We start from the raw sequence: 20222 nt of genomic DNA, 5'->3' as shown, positions 1-20222 counted from the left end.
GGAACATGTGAAAGCAGTGCCCATTGTAGGGTTGTCAGATGGCGGGTTATCGTGTCATTATGGAGCTAGGGGAGGGCCGTGGCATGTGCAGCTGCCACGGTAGGGTCCGAAACCTACGGCTTCTCAGCTGAAGTGATACGGTGGCCCTAGAGAGCAGCTTGTATCACAGGGGGACACCCTGGAGGCACAGGGATGTCAGAGCTCAGGGTGTCTGTTCTGCCTCAGGGGTACTTCTTGCAGGAGCCATTATGTCCAGATATCCCAGCTGTATTCTCTCAGTTCTGGAAAAGATCATTCATTTAGGCCCAGAGCTCTCCATATCGGTTAGCTCCACCACTATCACCAGCACACCATAAAGAAGAGCAAAACTGCTGGTTTATGTGTGAAAAGCTACGAGCATGGTGTGGATTCAGTTCATCCCATGCTGCGGCTTTCTGCAGACCTTTAAGTGCCACTGCCTGTGCTTAGGATCCTTATGCAATGTTCATTGGAACAGATAGGGTGAAAGATGTTGAAGGAAGTTGACTTCTGTAACTTAAATTACTTGATAATTTTTAATTGCTTTATTTCTAAAATTGCCAGGTGCTGTGAGGTATTAGTTTTATTCTGTGTCTAGAGTATGTAGGCTAAAAATAAGCTACTTCTTATGAGGAGGTGTTATTTTTAGGTTTAACAGAGCAAAAGGTAGCAAAGAAACTTTGTCTTTGTGAATAATAGAGTATCTTCCAATTGTGATGGCAGCCGTTAGCCCAGCAATTTTGAAAAAACTACATCATAATTACTACATACTAAATTGAATATTTAGTATTAACTGAAGAGTGTGCATTGAAATATAAATTAAATGCTATAATTGTAAAGATTCTCAATTACTGCTGAGATGTTATTTACTTTTTATGAGAATCATGATTGATATGATTTTTATTTTATTAGTTTTTATGTTAATTTTCGGCACTATTTGTTTAGCTGTCAAAGAATCAAAAGTGGATTTGCATGGCAGTGCTGTATATTATATTTGGCTATTCAACAAATGTAAAGAGGGCTGTTCAGAAATGTATGGGAATACAGGTTTTAAGAATTTGCCTTAAAAATAATCAGAGTTATTTATGATACACTTGTTGCTGTCCGAAGCTATTAGATTAATTCCTTTGCAAGTAGGCATCATGTAATGAGATGTGCTTGAATGTGTTCAAAGCAAGCAATAGTGGAAAGATGTTTGTACCATTGCTGCCTTGTTCACTTGTGGGATAACTTCTCTCCAAGGCATACAGCTCATGCTGAGATCTCTGCCATCAGGGCTGGACAGTTTCTGAGATCGAACTTGTTTAAAGTTAGCTCAGGTATTTCTGCTGCAATTTGCAGCGTAGATCTTGTCTCAAATGTGGGGGAGGGTATGATCCAGAGTGAATGTTCATTCTGGATAGAAATACTAAAAGAGGACTAGATAGCAGAGAAAAAATACTGTATTAAAGTTAGCATTCTCAAATAGTGAGAAGTAGAACTACTCAAATCCAAGGGAGTGGATTTGCTGTCTTATCCCTGGCTTAGAGCTCTGAGTCCTTTCTCTGTCATGCTGAGTAGGGTTGGAGGAAGGCTAGGGGAGTAGCTTTTTATCACATTATAATTTCTTGGCACTTTATCCTTTTAAATAAAAGGTAGCCGATGAGCTCCAGTATTTCTAAACAGGGAGATGACTGTTCTATAGAATCTTATTTTCCTGGACATTATGAATAAATAACTAAACACCAAAGCTAAATAGTTGATGGCCAAACTGGAGAAGTCAATGGCTTAGTGTTTTACATCTCTGTACATGAACTAGATATGCATAAAGGGAGAAAACATTTGCCTCGTAGATATCCTCATTTGAGCAAATTCAATAGCAATGGAACATAACTGTAAAGTATTAGCTAAGTAGTTTGTTGTATTTTTTCTATAGCTGACTAATTGTATGTGTTATCTTATTCCATTTCAACATGAGAAGAGAAACTTTACAGTTTTACACAGTTTGCAGATGTTAGGATGTGGTTAGAAGCAAATTCTGTCAAAGTGCTTAAAAACCTCCACTGATTTCACAAACATTAATTTAAGGTAATATTTTAAAATAATCTGCTTTTGACCCAATTTGTGTAACTTCTAAGGATTTTATTTTTTTTACAATCACAGTGCTTTAAATATCTTGCTCTTCAAAAATAATTAATTCAGAGTTCTGTGCCAGTTCAAAATACAGTTCCATTTCGTTTAAAGCCATTGTGTTCTACTAAATGAAGTACGGAATGATCAGTATATGGAAAGTTTTGTTAGACAAAGAAAATACTTAAGTATTCAACCACTATTTCTTTCAATTGCAGTTCAAGCTTAATTGTTCTAAGTCAGATACAGTGATGAATTTGAGGGTAGTAAAACAGAGACTTAGAGCATCATCAGGTGCTCCATTTCAGATATTGAGAATTTAAATTATTAAAGGATTTGCTCTATGTGTCTGACAAAATAAATATAAGCTTTTTGGGAGAATGTGTTTGAGAGAAGAAAAATGTTCTGCAGGGGCAAAGCAGGTTGGCTGTGCGTTCAACTGGTGTTTATAAATAGCATCACTCGGGAATCCACAGGACCTTCTGACACCTGATTCCTCCCTCTCCACATGCTGCAGATCTTCCTGGTGGAAATGCAACAAGCAAACTGATCAACAGTCATCCAGCCGAAGAGTTGTTCTTACCATCTGCAATTCCTTACCACTAAGGCTACACTGTTACCAAAGCTTACACTCTCAATTCCATTTGTATCTTTGCTAGTTTGAATACTTTCCTCAGGGTACTGGCTGCCTCCTGCTACAGTTTCTGGCTCCTGCCTCTTTTCTTTCTCTACTTTGGCCTTTTACCAGTTCTTCTCCCCCAAACTCCGAGAAAGTGAAATACAAGTTTCTTCCCCTACTGAAATCAACTTCTCTGCCTAGCAGGTTTTTCTCCTCCTGGCAGAGATGCAGTTTTTGTTTGCTGTGCTCCTTTTAACTCTATTCTTGCTGACATCCACACTCTATATTGGCATCTGTGTCATGGCTGTCCTTGGCTTTTACCTCCCTTCTTACCTCTCACTCTCCACTGACACTGAACATCTTGCTCTTTAGAATACATTTTAATGTGCTTACCAAAGATGTGTTTTCCATCTTTGTGGAGGAGTAAAGGAAGAAAAGGCCCTTGACCTGCTAGCCAGTCTTCCTCCTTTTACCTCCAGGTAAACTCTTACCTTGTTATGCAGTTATTTTTCAGCCTCTTGAATTCAGGTTTTGTTTATCGCTGCTCTCCACGAAGTCTCTAATGACCTGCTTTTGAAGAAAGCTCAGAGCCAGGACTCCATCCTCATTACTGACTGGCTTTTTACTTAAATGTCTCTGCTGATAGCACGTGCATTTTTTTTATAGTTTGCTTGTAAACTCTTTAGGGCACTCTTTTTATTTCTGTGTTTGTACAGTAATTAGCTCAATTCGTGGGTTGTTTCATGAGTAGGACTATATGAACTACTGTGAATTGGCAAATAACTAAAATGTTTTTGATCAAAGGTTCCTTTCCCCCTACCTTCCCCCTGGATATTTGACCAGACCAAATTATGTAGGTTATCAGTAGGACTGATAATAAGTAGCATTTTAAAATGGCACAGCTAGTTATCTGCAAACATTGTCTCACAAATCTGCATTGCACTACAGATTCAGAGCAGTATTTTGCTAGTATTCCTCATTTGAACTGACCTACTTCAGTCAGTGGGCTACTAATATTTGCCACACAGTAAGGATTCGGCTCATAATCCTGGGGAAAGCATTTATATGCACACGGGGAGTGTTGTCTAGTGTTTTTCTTAAAGGCTTCCTCCCTATGAGATTTTTTTAACTTAGAAGCGGGAAGAACAAGATAAGCGTGATCTGACCCAGATGTGATGCCTGAGGAAGTTGCCTGTGAACCTGTATAATTGCAATGGTGAGAGGAGAAAATTATTTATGGATGGGCGTTATTATTTTGACTTCACAAAAAGAAGTCCACCTGGCTCCTAGAAAAAACGAAAACACCTTGAACTTCTTAAATTATACCTAGCAAGTAAGGAGAGGAGGCTCAAAATGATAGACCGTAGAAATCATAAAGTTTCAGCTGATTGAGGACAAATCAGGGGCAATGATTGCTGTGTTTATGTGGAAGGGAAGGAACATTCTCTCATGCACTGTAGAAAATGCAGACACCCTGGTCACAGAAATGTTGAGGCATCTACAAAATGATTTGTGGTATTTTTTCACAGACTGCAGGGTGTGAAGAAAAAACCACTTTTTTTAGACATGTCATTCCCATAATTTGTTATCTATTTATTTTCAATAATTTTCTGTATAATTTTTTTTTTGGGAAGCATCCTGGTTTTGGCTGGGACAGAGTTGATTTTCTTCTTAGTAGCTGGTGCAGTGCTGTGTTCTGGATTTGGTGTGAGAACAATGTTGATAGCACACTGATGTTTTCAGATGTTGCTAGGTCGAGGACTTTTCAGCTTCTCGGGCCCTGCCAGTGAGAGGGCTGAATGGGTACAAGAAGTCTGGAGGGGACACGGCCAGGACAGCTGACCCAAACCAGCCAAAGGGATATTCCATAACATGGGATGGCATGCTTGGTATATAAACTGGGGGAGTTAGCTGGGGTTGGCCGATTGCTGCTCGGGGACTGGCTGGGCATCCGTCAGCAGGTGGTGAGCAGTTGTATTGTGCATCATTTGTTTTCTTTTTTTCCCTTCCTTTTGGATTTTATTCCTCTCCCCTTTCCCTCCTTTTCATTATAACTGTTATTGTTGTTATTGTTCTTTCATTTTTATTTCAATTATTAAATTGTTCTTATCTCAACTCTTAGATTCCTTTCCAATTCTCCCCATCCCTCTGGGTGAGGGGGGAGTGGGTGAGCAGCTGCTTGGCACTTAATTAGCAGCCAAGATTAAACCATGACAGTTCTTTTTGGCACCCAGAACAGGGCACAAAGGGTAGATCTAATGACAGGTCTGATCAGACCTGGTTGACGGCAACAGAAAGAGAACACATGTTCGTTTTCCATATATTAGTAGATATAAATTATTCCTGTACATTTTTACTCAAGCAAAACAGCTGACTTTTGGGATCAAATGCCCTGCAAGGTGACATTTCTTCCTTCTTCAGCAGTCATCATAGCAATGGGAGGAAGCTTCAGGGTTACCTCCACAGAGGAATCTACACTCTAATGCTGTGTATCTGACTTTGGTTGCCTGAATGAGAAAATTAAGCATCCAGTATACAAAATGGAGAAAGAGAGGTTTCTGGTTCAGATGCTCTTAATTACCCTCCAAAATCTACACTGAATATATAGAGAGCTTGGGTTCCTCTAGGTGATTTTTCTAAGACCAAATAGTTTGACCATCTCCTGCACAGATGCTGAAGTGCCTTCTTGACCCAGACTGGTCTAACCATGGTGTTAAATGGTTGAGTGTAAACCTGCCATTTGTTCTACTCTTTGCCACTGAATTCAGTGGAGTTGGGACTTGATGTGCAGTGTGTATTGCTCAGAGACACTTTTGTCTTGGGAAGAACAAATCCAAGATGACAAAATAATGTGGCAGGGAAGGGCAAAATAAACCAGCTCCACCACATAGTTTGGGGTAGTTTTAGACAAAATAAGTGTCAATATTTGCAAGGCCTCCTTCCTTATTTCATTCAAATTTTAGGTATATTTTCTCATTAATTGTATTTACAGGTTCTCACAGTTACTTTCTGAACTGTAGCTAGTACTGTCATTGAGTATTTATGCTGTATTTGCTTCCAATAAACAGGTAGAAAATTCAGAATAATAAACTTCAGGATGCTTGTTTGAGGACATCACTTTGTACCTGAGGCTTCAGCTATGTACCAGGCCATGCATGTCTATATCCATAAGGAGAACATTGCCGATCGTGAGGCAGCAGATCCTGGTTTGTTTGGTGTTGCTGCTGGCATGCTTGCCCTCTGAACTGAGGAAGGGAATTGGTTTTGTGCATAGCCTTGTAAAGCGGACAATGCCAGTATGTAAGCAGACTGGATATCCTGAAGCTGAAAGGCTTTGGTACACGAATAAGCAGGGGCAAAGGCAGCAAATGTCTGAAGGGGATAGGGCAAGCACTGGAGAGCTGTGCTACCACCACAGTATTGACTGGTGCTCTCAATGCACAAGTAATATTTTTAGTATTGTCACATGCAAAAGCTGCATAAAAATAAAATGTGTCTTTTACAGGTGCAAGTATTGAGTAACTTATTTTACTTTCCACCTTCTCAAACGTGAAGATTTTATATTTGTCAGGTTAAAGATGCTTTGTTTTATTTTGCTTTATCAATGAGTAAGGGAAGAGGGTCATTCCATTGCTTTTTCTCTTTTTCTCACAACCTTACTTTATCTTGAAATTAGATGTTTATCCCTGGTCAGGTTTTTACATAGTTATCTACTTCTTGCAAAGTCATGTGCCTGTTTTATAGTAATAGTAGGGTACTTGAATTTACACTCGAGCCATATATCCGAGCTTCATTAAAAAGAAATAAACCCCAAAAGACTGCAAGATTCATGCAGGTTTACACAAAATGCTGTAGTAATGCTAACAACTGAATTACGTTTTCTGTATTCAATTCCAGGGCCTAAACCACAGGACTGTCCTCTCCTCTGAATTGGTTTTGCAATTGCTTACTCTCTTTTCATGCTGTAGTGGTGTTTTCAGTACACAGCCATTTGTTTTCTATTCAAATTTCTAAACTTCAGCGGTGCTTACACCTTTCCATAATACATTCTTTCTGCAGCAAACAGTTCATAGTTTCATGAACAGATGCTGAAAGCTTAAGGAAACTGCTTGTCTGTTCAGTTGAAAGAATTTTGCTGTAATATAAGTGATTAAACACTTGGGCTAAAGGACAAGCTTTATTTTATAATGCAAGTGAGTAATTTTCCTCTTCTACTTGTCTTCCTATATCTGAGTATACGGACTTCAACATGGCTTTTCCAAGGTGATGGGGTGATGCAGTGAATGAAGGTAGCAGGTCTTGAGACCCCATGACCTGCAAGCATTCCCTTTGTCCAGCTTTCCCTTCCTGTATGAGGGAAGACACAGATTTTTCTGGCCCTCAATTTTTTCATGCTTTGTAACAGGTCTTTTATTTACAGAACTGGGAAAAATGAAAGATGAATAGCAGTTATTTTATTTTACTTTTTCTGAATGGTTGCCTTGCCTCAGACGATTCCAGTTGCATAGGCAGATATTTGGCGATTTCAGTAATATTTATACAGGCTGACATTGAAAGACTGTTGCTTTTGCTGCATATGACAGAATCGACTAGCACAAAATTGTGGCTGCATGTTAGTGTGCAGTACGTGTCAATGCAAACCCATTTAAGCAGCTTGAAGTTTTCCTCCCTCATCCCCTCCCTTAATTTTTTCACTGTCCATCTTACCAGCGCAACAGCTAAAATAATTACCTGCAGTCTCATTTTTCACTTTACTACATGCAGATCTTGTGCGGTTGGGCAGCGAGCGGCTGACTGGGAGGGGCCTCTCTGGTGCAGCACAGGCATATGACAGCAGTAGCAGCAACAGCAATCAGAGCCCTTCTCCGGGCGGGTTTTGCTGCAGTACGCTGATTGCCACTTTACAGCATCCAGCAAGATCCCCAGCAGCAGGCACTTGGAGGAGACTCTGCGTGGGCACTTGTTTAAGGAGTACCTGACTAAACAATTGGGTTATTCTTTAACTGTGGGAGAAGTGCCTGTATTTCCTTCACGCAAGCTCCCTACTGGCTTTCTGCATCTATAATTTATTGGAGCCTTTTCTCCCTCCGTCTTTCTCCCGTTACTTCTTTTTCTTTCTTTTTTCTTTTTTCTTTTTTTTTTTTCCGATCGTTATTTGCCCCCCTTCCCCAAATCTGTGCTGCATCACTAGCTCTCATTATGCTGTGCTCAGTAGCCCAGTGTGTTCTCCGCCTCTGCTAGGCAGTGGCAGCATGGATGGTGCTCTTGTGACGACCTCTGCTGATGCTATCAGTCCACTGCGGATAGGCATGCTGAGTAATCCTGCTGTAAATGGGCGAGGACACGGACACACGAAAAATTAACCACAGCTTTCTTCGAGACCACAACTATGTGACTGAAGGTAACATAAATACTGTCATTATTCTCTTCTTGCATTGCATATTCTATGCCAGGAATGCGCTGTCATGTTTGGAGATGTAGGCTGTTCCTTTTTTTTTTTTTTTTTTTTTTTAAACAGGGAGACTTGCAAGGCGTTTTTCTGTGTGATGTAGCAACAGAATCTGTTTGAATTTGCTAAATCCCAAAGGCATTTTGTCATGCTATGGCAGTATATGAAACTATATGGGCTGAAGAAGGTCTTGCATTGTGCTGAGTTTCTGCTAGTGAGGTGTGCAGCACCTGGCATTGAAAGCACAGTAGCTGCAATGTGGAAGATTGGAAGCAGTTGATTAATTAAAAAAAGATGAAAGATTTGAGAGCACTAAAGTAAGAGAAATAATCTGTAAAGTTAACTGTTTGCTGGGTAATAAAGGTTATGCATCTCATTTTGGTAATTATAGCCTGAGCGTCACAGACATCGCCGAGTTGATTGTTCCCTAGAGAACCATATACATTTAGAAGGGATATGTAAGCATCATCTTTTGAAATAGTGCTGCCTTTTTTCCATCCTCAGTGTATGTGCAAGGTACATGAGAAAAGAAAAGGTACCTTCATTTTGAATCATTCAGTGCCTAGTAGTTTTATTACATAAAAAGGATTTTTTCCTGCAGGTGACACACATTAAATGCTGAGAGAATTTACCTTGTGACCAGTGGAATGGTTGGGTCTGATACTGATCCATATTTCCTTGCTAGAAAGTTGGTTTAAGAGCAGGCCATTTTAAGATTGATTGATTGATCAAACAGGAGAAATGTATTTGTAGGTGCTTGACTTTAAAATATATTGGTGTGTACAGAGTTTTAACAGCACTTCCAGCAGAAGAAACAGTTCTTCAGTGTAGGCTTATATAATACGAACATACTTAACATCAGGGTCAACCAATACTACTTGAGACTCAGTCTCCAGATTCTGTCGTCATTTGATCAGTGTTCAATCAGTTAATACTCCCATGCTGTATCTTTAAGTGTGATCAGCTGATGCTCTCGATTATTGATGATTTGCATTTTTTTAGCGTGTAGGAAAGAGCAGGATGATTTTACCATACTGAGAACACAAAACAGATTTTTCAGAAGAAAAGTAAAAAATGCTGTGTACTGTAACTGTTGCCACTGGCTGGTGTAATTGTTTGCTAATCTTGCCTCTAGGACATTCTTTGCATTCCGGTTCATGTTTCAATGCATTTTTAAATTTTTGGCTAGTGGTATTTTTGTCTGAATGATGATCTATGTTTTGAGATGTCACTTGTATTAATATTTGAAGAAACTTTGTCTGAAATTTAGAAATGTATGCCTTAGATTCTGCAAAAGGCACAGTATAATTACTGTAGTGTACTTGCTACAAGTTGAAATGTAGATGTATATATAATGGCTATGTGCAGCTGTCTTAAATTTTGGACTTTCACATCTGTCAGTTTGGTAATCTGAGGAATATAACCCCTTGTGAATTTCGCAGATCAATATTCTCTTTTATGGGTGTTTTAAAAATTAGATGGAGATTTTTAGTATTTTGGGGGGCACTGCTGATGAAAGTGTTAGATTTTCTCACATTTTATCCTCGCTTGATATTTGGATGAGGTCTTCTGTCATTGCACATGGAATGGCTTGTATGAAATGAATTAAAATATGCATTGAATATAAATGTCAGCCTGTATTATGTTTTCCCTGTGATCAGAAGTCATCATGAAATATGTTGGCATCTGATTTTGAGATAGATGAGGTATGGGAAACCTTCAGTAGCAAAGTGTTAGCTCTTCAGCTCCAGCTACTGTAGTATTTGTTGGGAATGCTCAGTTGGTCAGCTGTAATAAAATTCTTCATATCTGTTATATCTGACATAGCTAGAGCTTTTAAAAGATTGTGAAAATGGTAAGGGAATCGATTTATCTTTGAAATTTTTCCAGGGGCACCTTCAGCTCAAAGAGGGCCATCACAGATTTTAACTTCTCATTTATATACTTTTCTTAAAATGCGTAATGAGTAGTTAAGTTAAACTGGTGCTTAAAATGTGCTTTGTTCTGTTTTGTTGTTCTTTTTTTCTATTTTTTTATTTTTGTTTGAAGATTTGGCTCCATGAAACAACCTTTAGCATTTCTCATCCGTAAAGGCCTTAAATCCTTTGACAGTCCTTTCATTTGGTCCAATGATATATTAGTGCTGTGTGTATGATAGTAACATACATGTAGAAATGAAATTGTTGGTGGTAATGTGTTTGTTATGTTGGAAAATAAATGTATTGAGGCCAAACCCAGGTCTGTCTTTTGGGGTCTTTGGCTTTTGTAATCTACTATTTTAAGACAAAGTAATACTTGGTATTGTATCCAGTGTATTAGAGAAGTTACTGATTATTTGTAGTCTGTGATTAACTACAGTTTTATCTTTTGTTTTCAGAGTTTTAAAATCATGGTAAGGGGTGTCTTTTTCCTTGCTGCTGTATGCAGCAGGGTATTTCTGACATTTATATGCGCTCTATTCCTCTCTGTTCCCTGAGGAAAGTAAACCCAGCAATAAGATGATGTGGATTACCTGTAGTATTGCTTTAGTTCTCTTCCTTGTCTTCACTGATTTTACCAAAAAAAAAAAAAAAAAAAGGCAAACCTAACAGGTGGCATATGAATTCACAGGGTATAGGAAAACAGTGAGCCAAATGTGATTTGCTCTGCTCTTGCTAGTGGACTGAGTGTGTTCCCAACAAACTGCTTGCTTGAGAAAAGTAAAATTTTATCTCTTTGATAGGTCATTATTTTGTAACATTGGGGTTATCTGTATCAAACATGACTTTACCTTGACTATAGCAAATTGAATTGGTTTTTATCTCAATACATCAAAAAAAAATATCTCTATTTCCTTGATTTAATGGTTGATGTTTTGGTGTTGATGTTACACTTTCTGGTAATAGGTGTTATAGACACATATGAAAACAGTGAATACCTGGACATGTTTCTCCTGGTACATATGCATATCTGCAGTAAAACCAATGGAATTGAAACAAGCAGGATTTGAATAATATTGACAGTGTAAGTCTTAAAAGTAAGTTACAGTTGCACAATGGTAAAAGGCAGTTTCATTTCAGCAGCAATGTACAGTAAGTTTTCCAATGATCACAGTTTTTGAAGGAAACCACTTTAATTGGAGTTGTTTGTGTGGTGAAAACAGGAAAGACCTCATGAGACTTGTAACACAAGAGAGGAGAAAGACCTGAGGCCTAGAAAATATGACCTCTGAGAAGAGATTGAACTTTTTTATGATATATTGCCTAGGGAGCTTGTGTAGTTTCTACAACTGAAGTTTTTAGAAGAAAGTGACATAGATGTCTCTAAGAAATGACATGGGTATAGCTGAGCCTCCCATGGGGCAGAGAGATGGACTGGTTGACCTCTGACATCTGTTCAGGTTTCTGATTCATTGCCGAGCCATGTTTTATCTTTATTGCCTTTTGCACCCCAGCTATGGGAACCAGCTGCCCAGCAGGTGTTGGGTCAGGAAATAATAAAATGTATTATTTCCACAACACCTTTAGAAGAACTGAGAAGAGAGAGGCATGGCATAACACAGGAGAGAAGATGGACTGGATAGGAGAAATATGAGCCTTTGTTACTTACAGGCAAAGTCTGTTAGGGGAGATGGCAAGAAATTTGTGGACAGTGAGTTGAGGGAAGGGATAAAGGAGGGAAAAAGCTTGTGTAAAAGCTTATGTGCTTTTGGAGACAGAGAACATCCTTCAGTCGGAGTGTTCCCTTGACGTTACCTGAGTTTGAGATTAATGGTAGAACTGACAGGACTGCTGATGTGCTTTGCTGTCTCAGGACCTTGGGATCAGCCGTGCAGGATCTGATTTGGAACAGTGAATTGCACTGTATGGTTGCTGTATTCCTGGCAGGGGCAAGAAGTTGTGGGAAGCAACAGTGCTGCTCCTTTGATCAACTGCACTGTTAATTCAATTACTCTGTATTGTACAGATTTAATGAATGATTGACAAAGAAATAATGAACAAAAGTCACTATTCTTAATAAACTCTGTTAAAGGATGTAATTCACCTGCATGATCCCAAATCTATCCAGATAAATGCTTCTCTGGTCGGGAAGGCATTCTGCAGATCCATATGCTGATGAGTCTAGCGTGTCTATTCATCCCTGACTTCTTATGGATTATCCATGTTTGGGTAATAAATAAAAAGTTGCTTATACTTTTCAGTTTCTGGGGAGAGACAGGTTCCTCCTTTGGTCTAGACCTGCAAATTCAAGTGAAGGCAGTGAAGTTGCACAGGTGCAGTGGGGCAGAAGCTGACCTTCACTATCTAGTCGTTTGTATGGCCAAATGGTACAGATTGGTTCCATATGGCTTAACTTCTATCAAAAAGTTAATCACGTTAATGGTGTATTAACCTCCTGAAATGTGATATTTGAAGAATAATGAGCATTACCAGTGTAGTGTAAAACATATTGAATCATAACCATGTGAAATATTTATTATGGAGGATGAAAAAGAAGAGGTTTTTTTCCTAATGATTTTAAAGGAAAATCCTCTGCAGATAGTGAAAGTAGATTCTGGGAGCTTTTTCACTCCCTTTTAACTAAAGAAATTAGTATCTCTGTTCTTCATTAATCAAATGTAAGAGAAATTATCCATTTTTATCAAACAAGAATAAGTTTATTTATGGACTTGTCTTTCCTAAACATCCTGAATATAATTTGAGTATGAGCCGACTACCTTAGAAAATGGATGAGTGTAGTGAACAGGTACTGCTCTACTGGCTCAGCCTCACTGTCAGTCTGTTCACTTATTTCTAAGAATGGCTGGTAACATGCCTAAGACAAGTGCAAGAGGTAACTCTTCTTCTCCAGCAATTCAGAATTTATGTTGGAAATATTGATGATTTTTAGCTTTTTACAAAACTTATTTAGAAACGGTTTTAGAATGACCCTAGAAATTATTTTTCATTTTTATTCTTGTCACTTGTATTATTTTTTTCCTCTAGTTAAGTATGAACAAAGGCAAACCTTGTTAAAGCACAACTTTGCCCCTTGTTAAACAGGATATAGTGATGTCATTTTGTGCACAGTTTTGGTGGTTCTTTCATTCACAATACTATTCAGATGAATGTTGTGGGTAGCCTTAAAGATTTGGATTAATAAGCTTTATTACATCCAAGTGACGTTGCTGACTTTGTAATCTTTGTTCATGTAGTTTAGTTGGGAGAAGCCATGGAGGCAGGGCCTAGAGCATGGTGGTCACACTGGCTTTAACTGCAGATCAAACTGTTTGCTCACCCACTCAAACCTGCAGCTGGATGTGTGATTCAGCATGCAGGAAAATCAAATGTTGGTACCACTTGAAGCTTGGATCTGCATAGCACAGACATTTAAGGCAATGTCCACTGTGGGCAACATGGGGCAGCAATTCCTTCAGGCAAGCTTGGAGGAAGCAATATAGATTTAGCCCAAGTGAATTACACTGTCAGCAGCACTTGTCGCTATACAGTGCCAGCTACACATTCAAAGTACTCCATAGGTATAATTTTCATACTATATCTGTTAGGCATTCATCATATCACCATCTGTATTTTCCCTGCTAAATCCGCTTTCTGAAGAAATCATAATCAGGAGTACGACTAGGACAGTTGACCCCAGTGGGACTTCGGAGTTTCTTAATTTGCTGTTTGCAGCATTCCCGGGGAGCAGGAACACATTAGTGTTAACTTGCTATTGCCTCCTCAAAAGACCTGCCTCTTCAAGGAAGGGGTTCCTTTAATGACTGGCTGTTAGATCCTCTGAAGAGAGCGCTTCAAGCCTTTCTGAGCTGCAGGACATGCTTAAAAGGCATGGAGTTAACTTGGTTTGGATCTCTGCCTAATGTCATACCTCCTCATGACAATTATTCACCAGTATCATGTACTAAACTGTGTGACTAAACTGGGTTGCAGTTTTCCCCGTTCGCAAAGGCCTAAATCTTTAATGCTGGAGAGTTGGTTTTGGTGGGTTGCCATTAGGGACTGACTGACCTTGGCTGTCTTTGCATGCACATGTAATCAACAGATGATCTCCCACGCAGTAACTAAATAATAACTATGTACGGTTGCTGTGTAGTGTTGGAGTTCCTGGAGAAGTGAATAAGATTTATTAATAAAAGAAAAAAAAAATCTAGATTATTAGCTACATGGTAAAAAAGGCAAGCTGCTTTCATGACAGTGAGTACCCAGAGCTGCAAAAGAAGTGGTTATATCAGTGTGGGGCTTTTCTCAGGTGCCAACAGTGTGTGAGTCGCACAAAAAGACCAGTTAGAGCAATTTAGCCTATATACAGTTTATTCATATGTATACTATGATATATAGACAAATATGGACTAGAAACATTACAAATACAAAAGTTTATGGTATATTTAAGTATATAATTACTATATGCAATAGGTTTAGCTATATATGAACCTTAAAAATGCAAGTTCAGGATGTCAACAGTACAGTATGTGTAAGATAAAATGCAAGCATAAAATGTGGTCTAAGCAAGCTTGCTTTCTGTACCAGATTTCTTTCTAATTGAAACTGACAATTAAAAAGCATTGAATAATGTAAAACTAAACACTATGCAGGTAGAGTCAGTGTCATTGTTCACCACAGGAGCAGTTTGTTTAGCATATGTGTCATTATGGAAAGAAAACTGTACTTAGCAATATATTTTGTTTCCTACGTAGACCTCAGACATTTCAGCAGTGTATCATGTATTTAAATGTTGAGTTTGGAGAATAGTAGATGAATTTCTTACGTCAGTTTAAAATGTGAAACAATACAATAACACTGAATATTTTATGATAGAAAAAGAACTGACTATCTTTTATTACAGCTATAAAAAAGTAATAAATCATTACTGCTTAGGTGTTGTTACTACATCACTACTAGTTTCTGGATCTTTGAGACTTTATGTCCGCAGTTTATTTCACCCACTCTAGTAAGGCTTTGTACAGAGAAGTGTATTCTAAGAGAAAGCAAGGTATTTGGTGACTAATGTCAGCTGTTTTGGCCAGGAGAAGGATGGTAGAGCAGGTAATAATTTCAGAAAATTAGAGGAAGTTATTATGGGGTTTTGTGGTGTTTTTTTTTTTTTTTTTTAAACAAGAAAGGGTTTTAAATGCACTTCTGGCCATGTTGAGGCACTTTCTTGATCAACTGTTTCTGTAGTTCTTAGGTTAACGCTAAACTTGCCTTTATTCATGAATGTGGTTTACATTACTGGTTCCTGGTGAAAGTTCCCCGATTCTTTACCAAGAACAAAAAACCCCACCTAGCAAAGCACTCATATATGGTAAGAGAGTTCCTTTTGTCAGGAATGTTTCCTTGCCGGAAAAGTATTGTACCTGTTGTTTTTATTGCTTAAATGCAAATGAGAGCAGACTATTTTGCCACTGCAAACACAAGTAAAAAAACCATACATTAAGAGACTCAATTCCTAATAAATTTTTTCAGCACAACACGTCATGCAGTTCAGTGACTTCTGTGAATTATTAATGTGACAGGGGTTTGGGATCTCTGTTGCTAACTATAGGAGTGCTTTTTCTTTCATATTTACAGATTCATTTGTATAAAAAAGAGAAGAACAAGACGGAAACATCTGTGCGTAATATAGTGACATTTGTGTGTGTTTCACTTAGCAACAGAGTACAGAAGAAGGTAAAGGAATGAGAGCTGGTTTATTCTCCACTAATTCCAGTTCAACTCATTTGAATAGAACTTAATTGTAACCTTAATTCTTCCTATTTGTAGTGCTTTTGTTTTTCACGTTACCCAGTTGTTGCAAGTAGTCGATGACTATGCAAAATAACAGCATTTGTATAAATTGAGGTGAATGCAGCCCTGTGATAGTACTGATTGCATTAAAGATAGCCACAGCATGCTTTGCTTAAGCCAGTTTCTAGTAAAAGATCATCAGAGTTCAATTAAAAATAAATTATTGCTTATTTCCTTCTCTCTGTTTCTAATGGATCCATATTCTTTCTCCTTAATCTAAGATATCAAATGAGTATTTCACATGGAATAAAAATAGATTTCAGTGAGCTGGTCACAAATTTTCAACAATTTATTTCTTAACTTGTATTCAGTCAATGCAACCTCATGTTCTATTTACTTTGAGAGGTTTTAATTTATGATAGGACTTCACACAAGGTCTTTAATAAATCTTTCCAGGGTTTTCAGCTATAAATCAGGCTTTTTCTGTCTCTATTTCATAAATAATTTCTGATAGAATGTCTTTATTTCTACATTGTAATATATGATAAACATAAAAATTCAACTAATAAATTCAGTAATAATTAATTAATTAACATTCAACAAATAAGTACAGTGGACTGATAAATGCAGGGCAAAATTGGCTGCCAGGGTAGTCCACAATACTCTTGTCATGCTGCATGTTAATTCTGACACCCTGCTTGATTTGATATCTTTTATTTCTGCATGCAGATCTTTGATATGCGAATAACCAGTACAGGATGAAGTCAGGTGTGTATTCTGTAGTGTTCTTTTGTACAGAAGATTTAAATATATTTTCTTTACTTGGCGCAGAATTCACATATGCAATCTCTTTGTAATAGGTAGCTGTGAATTATTACATGTTTTACAGAAATTCTGGGAACACCTGATGCTAAGAGTCATATGGATGGTGGCGCTTCTCACTGCTTGGGTGCAATGTGGATATGATTTTGTGCATGTTGTGTGCACTCGTGCTTTTGTACATGTTACAGGAGTCTTGTGGATGAGTATTAGTACATGTTTACTGGTGTGTCTGTATTCCTTTTAGTTGCTGTGCTTGCAATGTGAATCTAGAAGTATTAGAATGGCAATGTAGAAGTTTCAGCACTGGGAGATGGGACAGTAAGAGCTTGTATGTAGGGCACTGTATGTCTCTCGAGTCTAATATGATCCACAGATTCTTTTGGCCTCTATGTCAGTATTTGCTGATCAGGGAAGTGAGACTTGGTCTGTGACTGGAGTGAAACTTTCCTTACACCATGGTATGAGAAGCAGCATCCTTGAATTTCTGATTTGCCCCTGTGGTGGTGATGAGCTACGTTTTTCTGAGAAAAGGACCACATGGAAATGGGTTTTATTTCTAGGGTTAGGTACATACTTAATTGCTAGATTCAACGTGTGTTTGCCCTTGTATTTCAGGAAAACGGGTCAGTTGTATAGATTAGAGGCCTTTTGTGACCCTATGTTAAGTGTTACAAATGTGCTAGATTAAAAACAAGTAAGTTGCGTCTGTTAGCAGTAATGATACTGCAAATAAAACAATTATTATTAGCTGCATGAATTAACACTATATCCAAATGCAAGTTTTTATTTGCTTAAACTTTGAAGTGTCCTGCTGAAATTACTGCAGAATGTGATTTGTACAGAGCAACAAACAGGTGTTTGCTGCATTGACCTTTCCCATTTTTTTGGTTAGATTGAAATACTGAGAATGTTTCTTCTATTTTTTCATACCTTCAAATTAATTTCAAGGTATTTTAAATTTGGAGTTTGGTTTGAAACTGCTTGTGGATGCAATTATTGGCAGCAAATAGTCCATTCTCCAAAAGAAGCTGTAGCCTGGGCTGCCCACACTTCCTTCTTTGTTGCTGTTGGAGCCTGTCCCATTGCAGGGGCAGTATCAGCAAAGAGGAGACCAGTATGAAAGAAACACTGGTTAGCCCACTAGCCCGAGAGTCCAGCTTCTTCAGAAAATGTCAGCAAACTTAGCCTGTTTTTAAATTTGTAATTTGTACCTTGCTAGCCGCCGATGGCACCACACCTGCCTGCTTCTGAGAGCACAGGTTGCTGTGAGCAGGGCCAACTTCCACAGCTGCAAAGTGGCCATCTGTGATCAGGGTCCCATTGCAACTCCGTGCAAATGGCTAAATGTGCACCAGTTTGGTCAGTATTACAAAGACTTACAAAGTAATGATGCTTGCTATAATGCTTCTTCAATACCACTTTGTTGTAAGGGTTTTGTAGTATTTATGCACAGTAGAAGGAAAGGAGGAAATACAAGCTATAGGTATATTGGAAAAATGTTTGATGATTATCCTGGATGTACCTGGGAAATTACAGTAATAGCGGTCATGTTAAATCTGAAAGCAGAAAGCTTTGTTTCTGTACTATAAATAATTACTAACAAAGATGATTGCCAGTGTGGAGAATTGTTTGTAGAGGGATTCATTTCTGATTGTTGAGTGTAAGTATATTTAGACAGAAAACTATTTTTCTTCCTGAAAGCCAAGAAGTTGGTGTAAATCAGAGGAATTAGTGATTTGGACTCCACAGAGCAAACATCAGCCTGGTTATTACAGATCAGATGATAGATGTAGTTACGTTGAGGTTAGCATAGTAAGCTATTCTTTTGTTGTACATTTTAATGACTGAATTCAGTCATTATGGCTGGTATATTATTGTTAGCAATTGAATTTACACAGTTTTCTTTAAAAAAACATCCAGTCTGGCAGGGTTTCCTTTCCCAAAATGCTGCAAATATTTCAAAGCTATTTATGTCCTTCTTGCTAAGTCCCCTCTGATCCAGAAATCTCTATTCATAAATTTGTTTGTGCATATGAGCATATACATTCATGGATCTTCATTGTCTAAGGCAGTAATACATCCAATAACTCCAAACACCTAAAATTTTAAAACTAAATAGAAAACCTTATCTGAATTTTGCCAATATTTAAAATGTAAGTTTCTATGTTGAAAATGCTTTCAACTTCAGAGCTACCATTAACCATTTTGACTGGCTTTAAATCTGATTTCTCTAACGCATTCATCTGTCAGCTAGCCTTTCTAAAATGTTACTTCATTCTGCAGCTTGACAGATTTAGAGTAACTTAAAGAGCGCGTACTAGTTCTGTAGTTTTACATGCTTTAGAAAGATCTGTATCATAGGTTAATGGGGTCAGTATTTGAATTAACAAGTTTTTAACTGAGGATGCCTAGATTATATAGACTCATAGAACTGTTTGGGGTTGGAAGGGACTTTTAAAGGTCGTCTAGTCCAACCCACCCTACAATGAGCAGGGATACCTTCAATTAGATCAGGTTGCTCAGAGCCCCATCCAACCAGACCTTGAATATTTCTAGGAATGGGGCGTCTACTACCTCTCTGGGCAACCTGTTGCAGTGTTTCACCATCCTCATCGTAAAAAATTCCTTATATCTCATCTAAATCTACCCTCTTTGAGTTTAAAACCATTACCCCTTGTCCTGTTGCAACAGGCTGTGCTGAAATGTTTGTCCCCATCTTTCTTGTAAGCCCCCTTGAAGTACTGAAAACCTGCTATAAGGTCTCCCTCCCTGGATCCTTCTCCAGGCTGAACAACCCCAACTCTCTCAGCCTGTCTTCACAGGAGAGGTGCTCCAGCCCTCTGATCATCTGCTCCAACAGGTCCAGGTCTTTCCTGAACTGAGGACTCCAGAGCTGAACACAGCACTCCAGGTAGGGTCTCAGCAGAGTGTAGTAGAGGGGGAGAATCACCTCCCTCGACCTGCTGGCCATGCTTCTTTTGAGCCTGCGATGTGGTTGGCTTTCTGGCTGCAAGCGCGCATTGCTGGCTTATGTCCAGCTTGTCATCCACCAGCACCCCAAAGTCCTCCTCCACAGGGCTGCTTGCAATCCCTTCATCCTCCAGCTGGTATTGATACTGGGGGTTGCCTGGACACAGGTGCAGGACCTTGCACTTGGCCTTGTTGAACCTTATGAGGTTCACATGAGTCCATTTCTCAAGCTTGTCCCTCTGGGTGGCATCCTGTCCCTCAGGCATGTCAGCTGTACTGCTCAGCTTGGTGGTATTATTGTGACAGGTATGCTCTCTGACAATTAGAATCCAAATAACTGAGCTTAAGGAGAGGAATAAGGGAACGTATTGGAATCTGCTTTCAAAACTGAACAATGGAAGTGCTCCTGTTCTTCGCCTTTTGCAGTTCTGCAATGCAGTCCAGAAATTGTTCCTCAAAAATCTGGGCTGTTACTGTGTAAGTGAAATGCCATAGGAATTTGCAGGGCAAGCTATAGTAGTCAAACTGTGCT

General features: G+C 38.7%; 1 protein-coding gene across 7 annotated transcripts in view; it reads left to right on the top strand.

The window, feature by feature from the left end:
* The window catches only part of PPP2R2C (protein phosphatase 2 regulatory subunit Bgamma), a 207944-nt gene that overhangs the window by 53249 nt on the left and 134473 nt on the right, over nucleotides 1-20222 (top strand). For 3 of the 7 annotated variants that reach the window (XM_037385222.1, XM_037385274.1, XM_037385230.1), the window contains exon 1: nucleotides 7567-8147. The exons of 2 other annotated variants lie outside the window; for them this stretch is intronic. In XM_037385222.1, coding sequence (XP_037241119.1) covers nucleotides 8078-8147 — 70 coding nt within the window. In that variant the 5' untranslated portion in view covers nucleotides 7567-8077. Of the gene's footprint in view, nucleotides 1-7566; nucleotides 8148-20222 lie in introns of those variants that run through there. 2 more of the 7 variants (XM_037385248.1, XM_037385266.1) reach the window with 1 other exon arrangement.

Source organism: Falco rusticolus, chromosome 1 (genome assembly GCF_015220075.1).
Source record: "Falco rusticolus isolate bFalRus1 chromosome 1, bFalRus1.pri, whole genome shotgun sequence".
Lineage (NCBI taxonomy): Eukaryota > Metazoa > Chordata > Aves > Falconiformes > Falconidae > Falco > Falco rusticolus.
Note: the sequence above shows the minus strand (reverse complement) of the source record. Positions and strands in the feature narration are given on the sequence as shown.